Raw genomic sequence first — 11,731 nt, 5'->3', positions numbered from 1 at the left:
CTACGGCTTGCCCAAGGTCATCCAGCCAGGTGCAAGTGGAGGAGTGGGGAATCAAACCCGGTTCTCCCAGATTAGAGTCCGCGCACTTAACCACGACACCAAACTGGCTCTCAATTGTACTGGACAGTACAATTGGGCCCAAGAAAGATAGGGTTGCCAACCTCCAGGTGCGGGGGATGGACATCTCCCACAATCACAACTGATCTCCAGAATATCACACCTTAATTTATTTGAAACATTTATTCCACTTCTCCGGGAGAAAAGGGCTGCTTCGGAAGGTGGGCTGTATGGCATCACACCCTACCGAGGTCCCTCCCCACCCTAAACCACACTCTCCCGGGCTCCACCCACAAATCTCCAGGTATTTCCAAATCCAGAGTTGACAACGCTAAAGAAAGAGGCCTAACTTTCTTTTCCCCTAAATGGTTTCAGATCCACTTATGGCTTTTTTCCCCTCCCCAGGATGAAGTGAACCAGATCATGGAGACCAATTTATGGTTGAGACACGTAAGTACAAAGCGTGCCGACGCCTTGAACGCCATAAAACGTTTGAATGCTATGGATACTTGGGGTGTGTGTGTGTGTGGGTAAAATAAGAAGAAGAGAAGAGATTGGATTTATACCCTGCCCTTCACTACCCAAAGGAGTCTCCGAGTGGCTTACAATCTCCTTTCCCTTCCCCTCCCCACCACAGACACCCTGTGAGGTAGGTGGGGCTGAGAGAGCTCTCTCGAGGACTGCCCTTGAGAGAACAGCTCCGAGAGGACTTGAGACTGACCAAAGGCCACACCAGCAGCTGCATGTGGAGGAGTGGGGAGTCAAACCCGGTTCTCCCAGATTAGAGTCCACGCTCCTAGCCACTACACCGAACTGGCTTCTAACCACTACACCAAACACAGCCAGGGGTCATTTCCTGCAGGAGCGCACAGGAGCAGAGCTCTGGCAGTAAAGAGCCCAGGGGGCGGGCACATACAACAAGCCCCACCCCCTGCTCCCAGCAGCCCTCAGTCAGAGCAAGAAGCAGCCAGGTAAGCTGCAGAGCCCCCCCAGCCCAAAACAGTCCAGTGGCACCTTTAAGACCAAGTTTTGTTCAGGTACAAGCTCTCCCTCCTCTGTGAGGACAGATCTGCATGCCCCATCCCGTCCCCATCAGCTATCAATCCACAACAGTCCAGTGGAGCCTGAGCGGTGAGTGTTGCCTTCTGACACATTTCCAGTGATGTCAAGGGGTGTGGCATATGCAAATAGGTTATGCTAATGAGTTATGCTAATGAGCTCCTGCACCTTTTTTTCTACGAAATTACCCCTGAACACAGCACAAGGTCGTCGTCCCCCCCAATTTTGTGCTACATTTCTTATTACTTTTGTACACATTCGAGACCTCGAAAGGTCTTTCCCATTCACAGGCGCCGGCTCAACAAACAAAGGGGGGAAATATTTCTAAGACGTCTCGACCAAAAGACAATTCAAGGCAACGTCCTCAGCCTTCGTACTTCATTACAAGCCCAGAGGATCCAATGGAAGAGTCTGTTGATAGCCGCCAAGGAAGGATGTGCTCCAAGAGGGGGCTGTGGAGGTGGACTTGCCAACCTCCAGGTGGGGCCTGGAGATCCCCCGCCATGACAGCTCATCAACAGACCGCAGAGGTCACGCCCCCTGGAGAAAATGGCTGCTTTGGAGGGTGGACTCTATGGCATTGTATTCTGCTGAGGTCCCGCCCCTCTCCAAACCCCGCCCTCCCCAAATCTCCAGGAATTTCCCAACCCAGAGCTGGTAACCCTCACTCACCACCTCATCCGTTTTGGCTCTGAAACGGAGAGGCGTTTTACTATTTCATAAGTGATGGGTTGGGTCCTGTAAAACACGGAGGTCACGTTGAGTTCAGCAGATTGCACTTAATTCTCCTGCCTGACAAGACGCCTAATTTATAATATTTCAAAACTCATTGGAAGGACCTGAGGTACCAGAGCCAGTTTGGTGTCGTGGTTAAGTGCGCGGGCTCTAATCTGGGAGAACCGGGTTTGACTCCCCAACTCCTCCGCTTGCACCTGGCTGGATGGCCTTGGGCAAGCCCTAGTTCTGATAAGAGCTGTCCTTGAAAAAGAGCCGTTTCTGTCAAGAGCTCTCTCAGCCCCACCTACCTCACAGGGTGTCTGTTGTGGGGAGGGGAAGGGAAAGGAGTTTGTAAGCCGCTCTGAGACACTTGGGTAGTGAAGGGCAGGGTATAAATCCAATCTCTTGTTCTTCTTCTTTCGCAATCTCTCCTTGGGGATGCCAGCCTCCAAGTGGGTGTGGAAACTCAAGCTGCAGTGTTAGAAGAGTCAGACAACAAATATATACACTGCAAAAACCTTATTTATAAGTTAAAGTGTTCTATATGTTCCATCTTATAAAGTGCATTGTGTATTATTCATAATATTCTAAAACGGGTATATATTCATTACATGCAATATCAACAAGAATAATCAGTTTGTACAATCTAAAAGCTACCAGTCAATTTACATCCTTTTCACACAATCAACCCCCAGAGGGAGTTTCTAGAATTGTACACCTGCTCTTCCTTGCTTGAAAGTCCTCTAAAGGGGAAAGTTTCCTTTTATGGTTACATTGAAGTTTAAATTGATGTTTGTTGCTGGTCCTACAAAAGGCTGTTAAGAGAGAAAGACAGGAGTGCTCCGTCTATGATTGTCAGCTGCTTAACGGGGTAAGAAAACTACATGAAGCCAAGTTATATTTTTTAGACTCATGAATTATGAAGCGGGTGTACAATTCTAGAAACTCCCAATGGGGTTGATTGTGTAAAAAGGATGTAAATTGACTGGTAGCTATTAGATTGTACAGACTGATTATTATTGTTGATATAACCTCCAGGTGGGGCCTGGGGATCCCCTGGAATTATAGCTTCTCTCCAGACTGCAGAGATCAGCTACCCTGGAGGAAATGGATGCTTGGGAGGATGGACTCTGCGACATCGTGCCCCACTGAGGTCCCTGTCCTCCCCAGGCTCCACCCCCAAATCTCCAGGAGTTTCCCAAACTGGATTTGGCAACCACGGCCCCCATCCCCCACTGGTGGCTAGAGGGGACCTGGAACGTCTTTTGCTCCTGGGGTTGCCTCAGTCGCCGTTAATCGCCTTGGCAAACTACAGTGCGATGTAGGACTAACGCTGAATCAGGATTTGCATTTTCAGTCGCTTCGGTCATAGCCTGGCTATCTTCTTTGCTCCACGCCAAAGTTATATTTTTTAAAAAAACCTGCATTAATGACTTGTGAATTGAGACAAATCTGAAACAATTTCTTACGGATGATTCACGCAGCTTTGGTTTCGACACCAAGAAGTTTACACTCTCCGAGCTGGGCCATAATCTAATTTCTGCACTGAGATCATAAGAACCGGGGTCATTTTGTAGAAAAAGAGGTGCAGGAGCTCATTAGCATAACTTATTAGCATAACTTATTTGCATATGCCACACCCCCTGACATCACCAGAAGTGTGTCAGAAGGCAACACCCACCACTCAGGCTCCACTAGACTGTTTTGGATTGCTAGCTATTGGGGGGAACAGACGTGCAGATCTGCCCTTGCAGAGGAGGGAGAGCTTGTGCCTGAATAAAACTTGGTCTTAAAGGTACCGTGGACTGTTTTGGGTTGCTAGCAATAGAGGGGGGGGGAACGCACAGATCTGCCCTGAGAGGAGGGAGAGCTTGTACCTGAATAAAACTTGGTCTTAAAGGTGCCACTGGACTGTTTTGGATTGCTAGCTATGGGGGGGGGGGGGGGTGCGCAGATCTGTCCTCGCAGAGGAGGGAGAGTTTGTACCTGAATAAAACTTGGTCTTAAAGGTGCCACTGGACCGTTTGACGCCGGGGGGCCGGGGAGGGGGCTCTGCAGCTTACCTGGCTGCTTCTTGCTCCTTATGGCCCAACTGAGGGCTGCTGGGAGCAGGGGGTGGGGCTTGTTGCATGTGCCCGCCCCCTAGGCTCCTTACTGCCGGAGCTCTGCTCCTGTGCGCTCCCACAGGAAATAACCCCTGATAAGAACACATGAATATTCCCTATGCTGAATTATTGACCCCGGTGAGCCCAATAAGAATCTACTCTGAGTAGTAGCTTCTCCCAGAGGTCTCAAGCAGATAACCTCCTCTAAGCACCCCACTAGAGCTGTAACTACACGTGCCAGGGTTTGAACCCGGGGAACTTTCGCCTCCAAGGATGGAACTGTGGGTTATCTCCTCAAGAGTATTGTTTAAATGGTAGGGAGGACAAGAGATGTCCCCTCCCCGTGCATGCACATTACTATTGTTTTATATGACATTGTTTTCATGTCCCTTGACTCTTGAAGAAGAAGAAGAGTTTCTTTTTATACCCCACCCTTCACTACCCGAAGGAGTCTCAGAGCGTCTTACAAACTCCTTTCCCTTCCCCTCCCCACAACAGACACCCTGCGAGGTAGGTGGGGCTGAGAGAGCTCTCTCAAGAACTGCTCTGGAGAAAACAGCTCTGAGAGAACTTGTGACTGACCCAAGGTCACCCAGCTGGCTGCATGTGGAGGAGGAGTGGGGAATCGAACCTGGTTCTCCAGATTAGCGTCCGCTGCTGTTAACCACTAAGAGCCAGCATGGAGGCTTACAATTGGCTTACAATTGCCTTCCCTTCCTCTCCCCACAACAGACACTCTGTGAGGTAGGTGGGGCTGAGAGAGCTCTGAGGGAACTGCTCTTGAGAGAAGAGCTCTGGAAAAAGTTGTGATTGACCCAAGGTCACCCAGCTGGCTGTATGTGGAGGAACGGGGAATCAAACCCGGTCCTCCCAGATTAGAGTCCGCCACTCTTAACCACTACACCAAACTGGCTCTCTGAATCAGCCGCTAAACCATACACATTTCCTCCATTGACAAACAGTTGTGTTGAAGACAGAATGATGAGAAATTTTCGTCTTGCGAAACTTTTGGGATGAACCGATTATTGATTTTAAACTGTACTTTTGTATATTTATTGTAAATCGCCCAGAGCTCTGTGTACTCAGGGATGGGGCAATTCAGAAATTTAATAAATAATAATAATGTGATGCAGATGTTCAGAAAAGAGCAGCTGTATACAAAAAAAGACCTGGGCGGCTTTCCCCTTAAAAGACCTAGAAAAGCCAAGGTTCCCACAGGCACAGCTGTTCCCATTACTGTGTCACAGAACTTCTCAAGGGACCGAAGCCTTGATTCCTTTTGGAACAGCGTCACTGTGGCAGAGAGGGGGGGAATGTCCGAAAGCAGCCCATGCCTTGCTGAAGAGAAGCACAGATTGCCTCTTGTACACCCTTCCTGAAAACAGCTCCCGTGCAAACAAAGCAATACAGCAGCAAACCCTCCCAGCATAGAAAAGAATCATAGAGTTGGAAGGGACCTCCGGGGTCATCTAGTCCAACCCTCTGCACAAGGCAGGAAATTCCCAAATTCCCCCCCCCCCCATGACTGCTGTTCCATGCTCAGAAGATGATAAAATAATCTCCAGGGTCCCCGGCCAAACTGGCCTGGAGAAAAATTGCTTCCTGACCTCAAAGTGGCGATAGGCATTTCCCTGGGCGTGTACGAAAGGGTCCCAAGAACTAAGCCCACTGAAGCAACCCTTCCTGCCCTCCCTTCTCATGATCTGCCTACGTTCTCAGAACCAGACTATAGCGGAGAATCCAGTCCTAAAATGACTAAGCATGTCATAAACAGACTGGCATACAAGACGCTAAATATATTCAAACATTATTTCAGTTGTATGATTGATCTCAAAAGTGTAACTGTAACGAACATCATTGTGACCATAAATACAATGAATAAAGATAGATGCAGTAATTGTGATTATTAAAATACATGAAGTTATTGTAATTATTATGAAGCTATTGTGATTGTTGACGAGGACCTCCGGATTGAGTTCCGTTTCGTCTCTTCGTCTGAACAAACCTTCAATAAGTGTTTCAAAAAGCCCTACAGTTTTCCCATTCTAATCTTTCTAGTCGCGATTCCTGCGTGTCATACAAACATCTTCCAGTATATTTATTTATTTATTTATTGTTTCAACTTGATATACCGCCCTAACCCCCGTAGGGGTCTCTGGGCGGTTTACATTTTTGGGTATTGGTTGATCATTCATTTTCAATATGCACGTTGTATCGGGCGTTCCACGAGTCTAATATAACTGATATGATGTTTGAATATATTTAGCGTCTCGTATGCCAGTCTGTTTATTACATGCTAAGTTCACAGAACCAGCACTGCTGTCAGAGGGCCGCCGAGCCTCTGTTCGAAAACCTCCAAAGAAGGTAACAAGCTGGCTTTTCTTAGCACTTCCCCAACTCCAGGACAACCTCTCCACATCTCCCACCTGACTTTTGAAGAAGGAAGGCCCAGTGCTAGAACCCGAAGCCCGGCAAAAGGGAATCCGAAAAGCTCACGCTTTTCGACTTGCGATGCATTCCTGACACCTAGTGGTGATGTGTTTGCTTGCATTGAATAACCCCCCACCACCACCACCAACAGCCTCCTGAAATTCCACCGCGCCCTTCTGCTAAGCAGCTGCCAAATTGAGCCAGTTTGGCCTCTGTTCGAAAACCTCCAAAGAAGGTAACAAGCTGGCTTTTCTTAGCACTTCCCCAACTCCAGGACAACCTCTCCACATCTCCCACCTGACTTTTGAAGAAGGAAGGCCCAGTGCTAGAACCCGAAGCGAGGCAAAAGGGAATCCGAAAAGCTTGCGCTTTTCGACTTGCGATGCATTCCTGACACCTAGTGGTGATATGTTTGTTTGCATTGAATAACCCCCCCCCCAACAACAGCCTCCTGAAATTCCACAGCGCCCTTCTGCTAAGCAGCTTCCAAATTCTAAACACCTCCAGGGCGAGATCAAGGTCCAACAGTGTGGTGCAGTGGTTAAGAGTGTCGGGCTAGCAACTGGGAGAACCAGGTTCGAATCCCCATGTGTGCCAGGGAAGCCCGCTGGGTGACCTTGGCTTAGGCCAGTCACGCTCTCCCAGCGTAACCTACCTCACAGGGTTGCTCTGAGGATAAAATGGAGAGGAGAATGATGTCAACCACTTTGGGTCCCCGTTTGGGAGAAAGCTGGGGTAGCCACGAAGTATCCAGCAGTCTGAAATCGGATGGATTAGTATTCGCCATCTCTTTTCTTCAAATATGTGCTTTTCATGTTTTAATGATTTTTATCTGGTTGTGTTTTATGGATACTGTACATTGCCCAGAGCCCTGCAATAGCGGGGATTGGGTGATTAATGAATCAGATGGATGGATGGATGGATGGATGGATGGATGGATGGATGGATGGATGGATGGAGAGATAGATAGATGATAGATAGATAGATAGATAGATAGATAGATAGATAGATAGATAGATAGATACATAGATACATAGATAGATGATAGATAGAGGATGGATGGATGGATGGATGGATGGATGGATGGATGGATAGATAGATAGATAGATAGATAGATAGATAGATAGATAGATAGATAGATAGATAGATAGATAGTTGATACAGGCTAGATAGATGATAGATTGCTAGATGATAGATTGATAGGTGATAGATAATGGTAGATAGATGATAGTTGATATTTGGTAGATAGACGATAGATGATAGTTGATAGATGATAGACAGGCAGGCAGACAGACGGACAGATAGCACAACATGGTACCTACCTAACAGTCGGCCAGCGATGACTTTTTGAATTCAGCACAATAGAAATCCGTGTATAATGCAAAGATGGTTACTGGGGGCCTATTAGCCATTATACAAAGACTGTAAATTTAATACTATTTGATTTCCCCCTTCTGTGATCAGATCTGGAACGATTACAAGCTCAAGTGGAATCCAGAGGACTATGGAGGGGTCCGGTTCATTCGAGTGCCGTCGCATAAGATCTGGAAGCCAGATATCGTGTTGTATAACAAGTAAGGTTATGACATCTCATCTGCTGAGAAATGATGCATGGACTGCAATTTGAGCATGCCTCACTCTTTCAGAGGTTCTGCAAAGCCTGTTCCTTTGGGGATATCACGCCCACAGACCACTGATCCACCTAGTCCAATGGACAAGCTATTAGTCAAGTCCGATGGCAACGGCTCTCCAACGTCCTGGCCGAGAGGTCTTTCTGAGACCTGTTGTCTGAAATGCTTTTAACAGGAGATGTTCTTGTGCACCCACAGTTCTTCAGAAAGTGTTGGGATGCACCTGTATTCCTTAAGTGAGGCTCTCCAAAAAGCAGCTGCTAAGCTATGCTGGGAACTTGGTACACGTGCCCTGTTACGGAAATTGGTTTGGGAACCGAAATAGAAGGCATGTCATGTACAAAGTCTTGCCACCCTTTAGGGTCTCTTGTCTGCCAGTTTCCAAGTTAGGAATTCTCACCTACACCTTGAAATCGAGACACGTAACTGTTTAACATCATGCATGGCACACCTGCCCACGCCCTACAATTCTCAGAGCATAAGGATGTGCTCGTAACTCCCCTGGAAAGGAACTGCACAGTTTAGAACTGCCAAGCACATACAACTCAAGAAAACATAGAAAGTTGCCTTATACTAAATCAGACCCTTGGGCCATCAAAGTCGGTATTGTCTACTCAAACTGGCAGCAGGTCCCCGGGGTTTCAGACAGATGTCTTTCCTACCACCTACTGCCTGGTCTTTTTAACTGGAGATGCCGGGGATTGAACCTGGGACCTTCTGCATGCCAAGCAGAGGCTCTCCCACTGAGCCAGGGTCCCAGATGAAGGTCTTTCCCATCACCTCCTGCCTGGTCCTTTTAACTGGCGATGTCGGGGATTGAACCTGGGGCCTTCTGTGTGCCATGCAGAGGCTTTGCCACTGAGCCAGGGTCCCAGATGAAGGTCTTTCCCATCACCTCCTGCCTGGTCCTTTTAACTGGCGATGTCGGGGATTGAACCTGGGGCCTTCTGTGTGCCATGCAGAGGCTTTGCCACTGAGCCAGGGTCCCAGATGAAGGTCTTTCCCATCACCTCCTGCCTGGTCCTTTTAACTGGCGATGTCGGGGATTGAACCTGGGGCCTTCTGTGTGCCATGCAGAGGCTTTGCCACTGAGCCAGGGTCCCAGATGAAGGTCTTTCCCATCACCTCCTGCCTGGTCCTTTTAACTGGCGATGTCGGGGATTGAACCTGGGGCCTTCTGTGTGCCATGCAGAGGCTTTGCCACTGAGCCAGGGTCCCAGATGAAGGTCTTTCCCATCACCTCCTGCCTGGTCCTTTTAACTGGCGATGTCGGGGATTGAACCTGGGGCCTTCTGTGTGCCATGCAGAGGCTTTGCCACTGAGCCAGGGTCCCAGATGAAGGTCTTTCCCATCACCTCCTGCCTGGTCCTTTTAACTGGCGATGTCGGGGATTGAACCTGGGGCCTTCTGTGTGCCATGCAGAGGCTTTGCCACTGAGCCAGGGTCCCAGATGAAGGTCTTTCCCATCACCTCCTGCCTGGTCCTTTTAACTGGCGATGTCGGGGATTGAACCTGGGGCCTTCTGTGTGCCATGCAGAGGCTTTGCCACTGAGCCAGGGTCCCAGATGAAGGTCTTTCCCATCACCTACTGCCTGGTCCTTTGAACTGGAGACGCCGGGGATTGAACCCAGGACCTTCTGCATGGAAAGCAGAGGCTCTTCTGCTGAGCCACGGCCTCTCCCCAGCAAAAAAAGAGTTTTCCCCAAGTGCATTTCATTGACGCCTGTAACTGACAGATCATTTCCAGATCAGACACAGGAGAACTATACTCACTAATAAATACATTTGTTTTCCTAACTGCCGCACATACATTCTCAGCACCCCACTAACGTAGGCCCAACTGCTGCTGCTCTCATATGGCAGCTATGCAAAAATAGCTTGACCTGTTGATACACTGGAGGGCAGTGTGGTGTAGTGGTTAGGTGGGCGGACTCTAATCTGGAGAAGCGGGCTTGGTTCCCCACTCCTCCACATGCAGCCAAGTGGGTGACCTTGGGTCAGTCACACGTTCTCTCAGAGCTGTTCTCTCAAGAGCAGTTCTCTCAGAGCTCTCTCAGCCCCACCTAACAGTCACAGGGGGTCTTGTTGCTGGGAGAGGAAGGGGAGGAGACTGTAAACTGTTTGGTGAGCCAGTTTGGTGTAGTGGTTAAGAGCACAGACTCTAATCTGGGAGAACTGAGTTTGATTCCCCACTTCTCCACATGCAGCTGCTGGTGTGACCTTGGGTCAGTCAAAGTTCTCTCAGAGCTGTTCTCTCAGGAGCAGTCCTCAGCCCCACCTACCTCACAGGTTGTCTGTTGTGGGGTGGGGAAGGGAAAGGCGATGGTAAGCCGCTCTGAGACTCCTTCATGCAGCGAAGGGCCGTGTAGAAATCCAATCCCTTCTTCATCTCCTCTGAGACTCTGAGCGAAGGGCGGGGTACCAATCCAATCCCTTCTCCTCCGATTCCTTGGCAGCGCTGTCGGGGACTTCCAGGTGGACGACAAAACCAAGGCCATCCTGAACTACACGGGCAACGTCACGTGGATGCCCCCGGCGATCTTCAAGAGCTCCTGCAAAATAGACGTGACCTACTTCCCCTTCGACTACCAAAACTGCACCATGAAGTTCGGGTCCTGGTCTTACGACAAAGCCGAGATCGACTTGGTGCTGGTCGGCTCCGCCATGAACCTGAAGGACTACTGGGAGAGCGGCGAGTGGGCCATCATCAACGCCCCGGGCTACAAGCACGACATCAAGTACAACTGCTGCGAGGCGGTCTACCCCGACATCACCTACTCGCTCTACATCCGGCGGCTGCCCTTGTTCTACACCATCAACATGATCATCCCTTGCCTCCTGATCTCCTTCTTGACCGTGCTGGTCTTCTACCTGCCCTCAGACTGCGGGGAGAAGGTGACGCTGTGCATCTCGGTCCTCCTGTCGCTGACCGTGTTCCTCCTGGTGATCACGGAGACCATCCCGTCCACCTCGCTGGTGATCCCGCTGATCGGGGAATACCTGCTCTTCACCATGATATTCGTCACCCTCTCGATCGTCATCACCGTCTTTGTCCTGAACGTGCACTACCGGACTCCCAGGACGCACACCATGCCCGAGTGGGTGAAGGCCATTTTCCTCCGCTTCCTCCCCAGGATCATGTTCATGACCAGGCCGGCCGGCGAAGACGGCGACGGCCCGAAGCCGAAGTCCCCTTACGGCGCCGAGCTCTCCCACTTGAGCTGCCTCGGCACCTCCGAAACCAAGTGCTGCCGGGAAGGCTTCGTGTGCCAGGACGCGGCCTGCGGCGGCTGCCCGCACAAGTACATCAAAGTGGGCGGCAACCTGACGCAGAGCTCCAGCTGCGAATCCGTGGACGCCCTGCTGCCCTTCTCGGTGCTGACGCCGGAAATGAGGGAGGCGATCGAGAGCGTGAAGTACATCGCGGAGAACATGCAGCTGCAGAACGAAGCCAAAGAGGTAGGAGTCGGTTTCATCGGCTGTGCCTGTAAAAGTGTACGGCCCGGCTCTCCTTATTTGGGCGCACCGGCCTGTGGGTGGGAACATTACACGACTGACTGATGCACCATACGTAATGAGCATGGTTCACGCCCAGTAGCCCCTTAAAGCCATGACCTAGATGCCCCAGGTTGGCCTGATCTTGTCAGAACTCGGAAGCTAAGCAGGGTCAGTCCTGGTTAGTACATGGACGGGAGACCCCCAAGGAATTAGCATAATAGGCCACACCCAACA

At 49.9% G+C, this 11,731-nt stretch overlaps 1 protein-coding gene across 1 annotated transcript in view; it reads left to right on the top strand.

Moving 5' to 3' along the window:
• Positions 1–11,458, top strand: part of CHRNA3 (cholinergic receptor, nicotinic alpha 3) — a gene marked incomplete at its 3' end in the record, with an annotated part of 16,146 nt that extends 4,688 nt beyond the window's left edge. The window contains exons 3-5 of the mRNA XM_015416581.1: positions 463–507; positions 7,833–7,942; positions 10,456–11,458. Of these exons, the coding sequence (XP_015272067.1) occupies positions 463–507; positions 7,833–7,942; positions 10,456–11,458 (1,158 nt within the window). The remainder of the gene's footprint in view (positions 1–462; positions 508–7,832; positions 7,943–10,455) is intronic.
• Positions 11,459–11,731: the final 273 nt, after the last annotated feature.

This window comes from Gekko japonicus, unplaced genomic scaffold, assembly GCF_001447785.1.
Source record: "Gekko japonicus isolate JY-2015 unplaced genomic scaffold, Gekko_japonicus_V1.1 scaffold3929, whole genome shotgun sequence".
Lineage (NCBI taxonomy): Eukaryota > Metazoa > Chordata > Lepidosauria > Squamata > Gekkonidae > Gekko > Gekko japonicus.
This window is presented reverse-complemented; position numbering and strand designations above follow the sequence as displayed.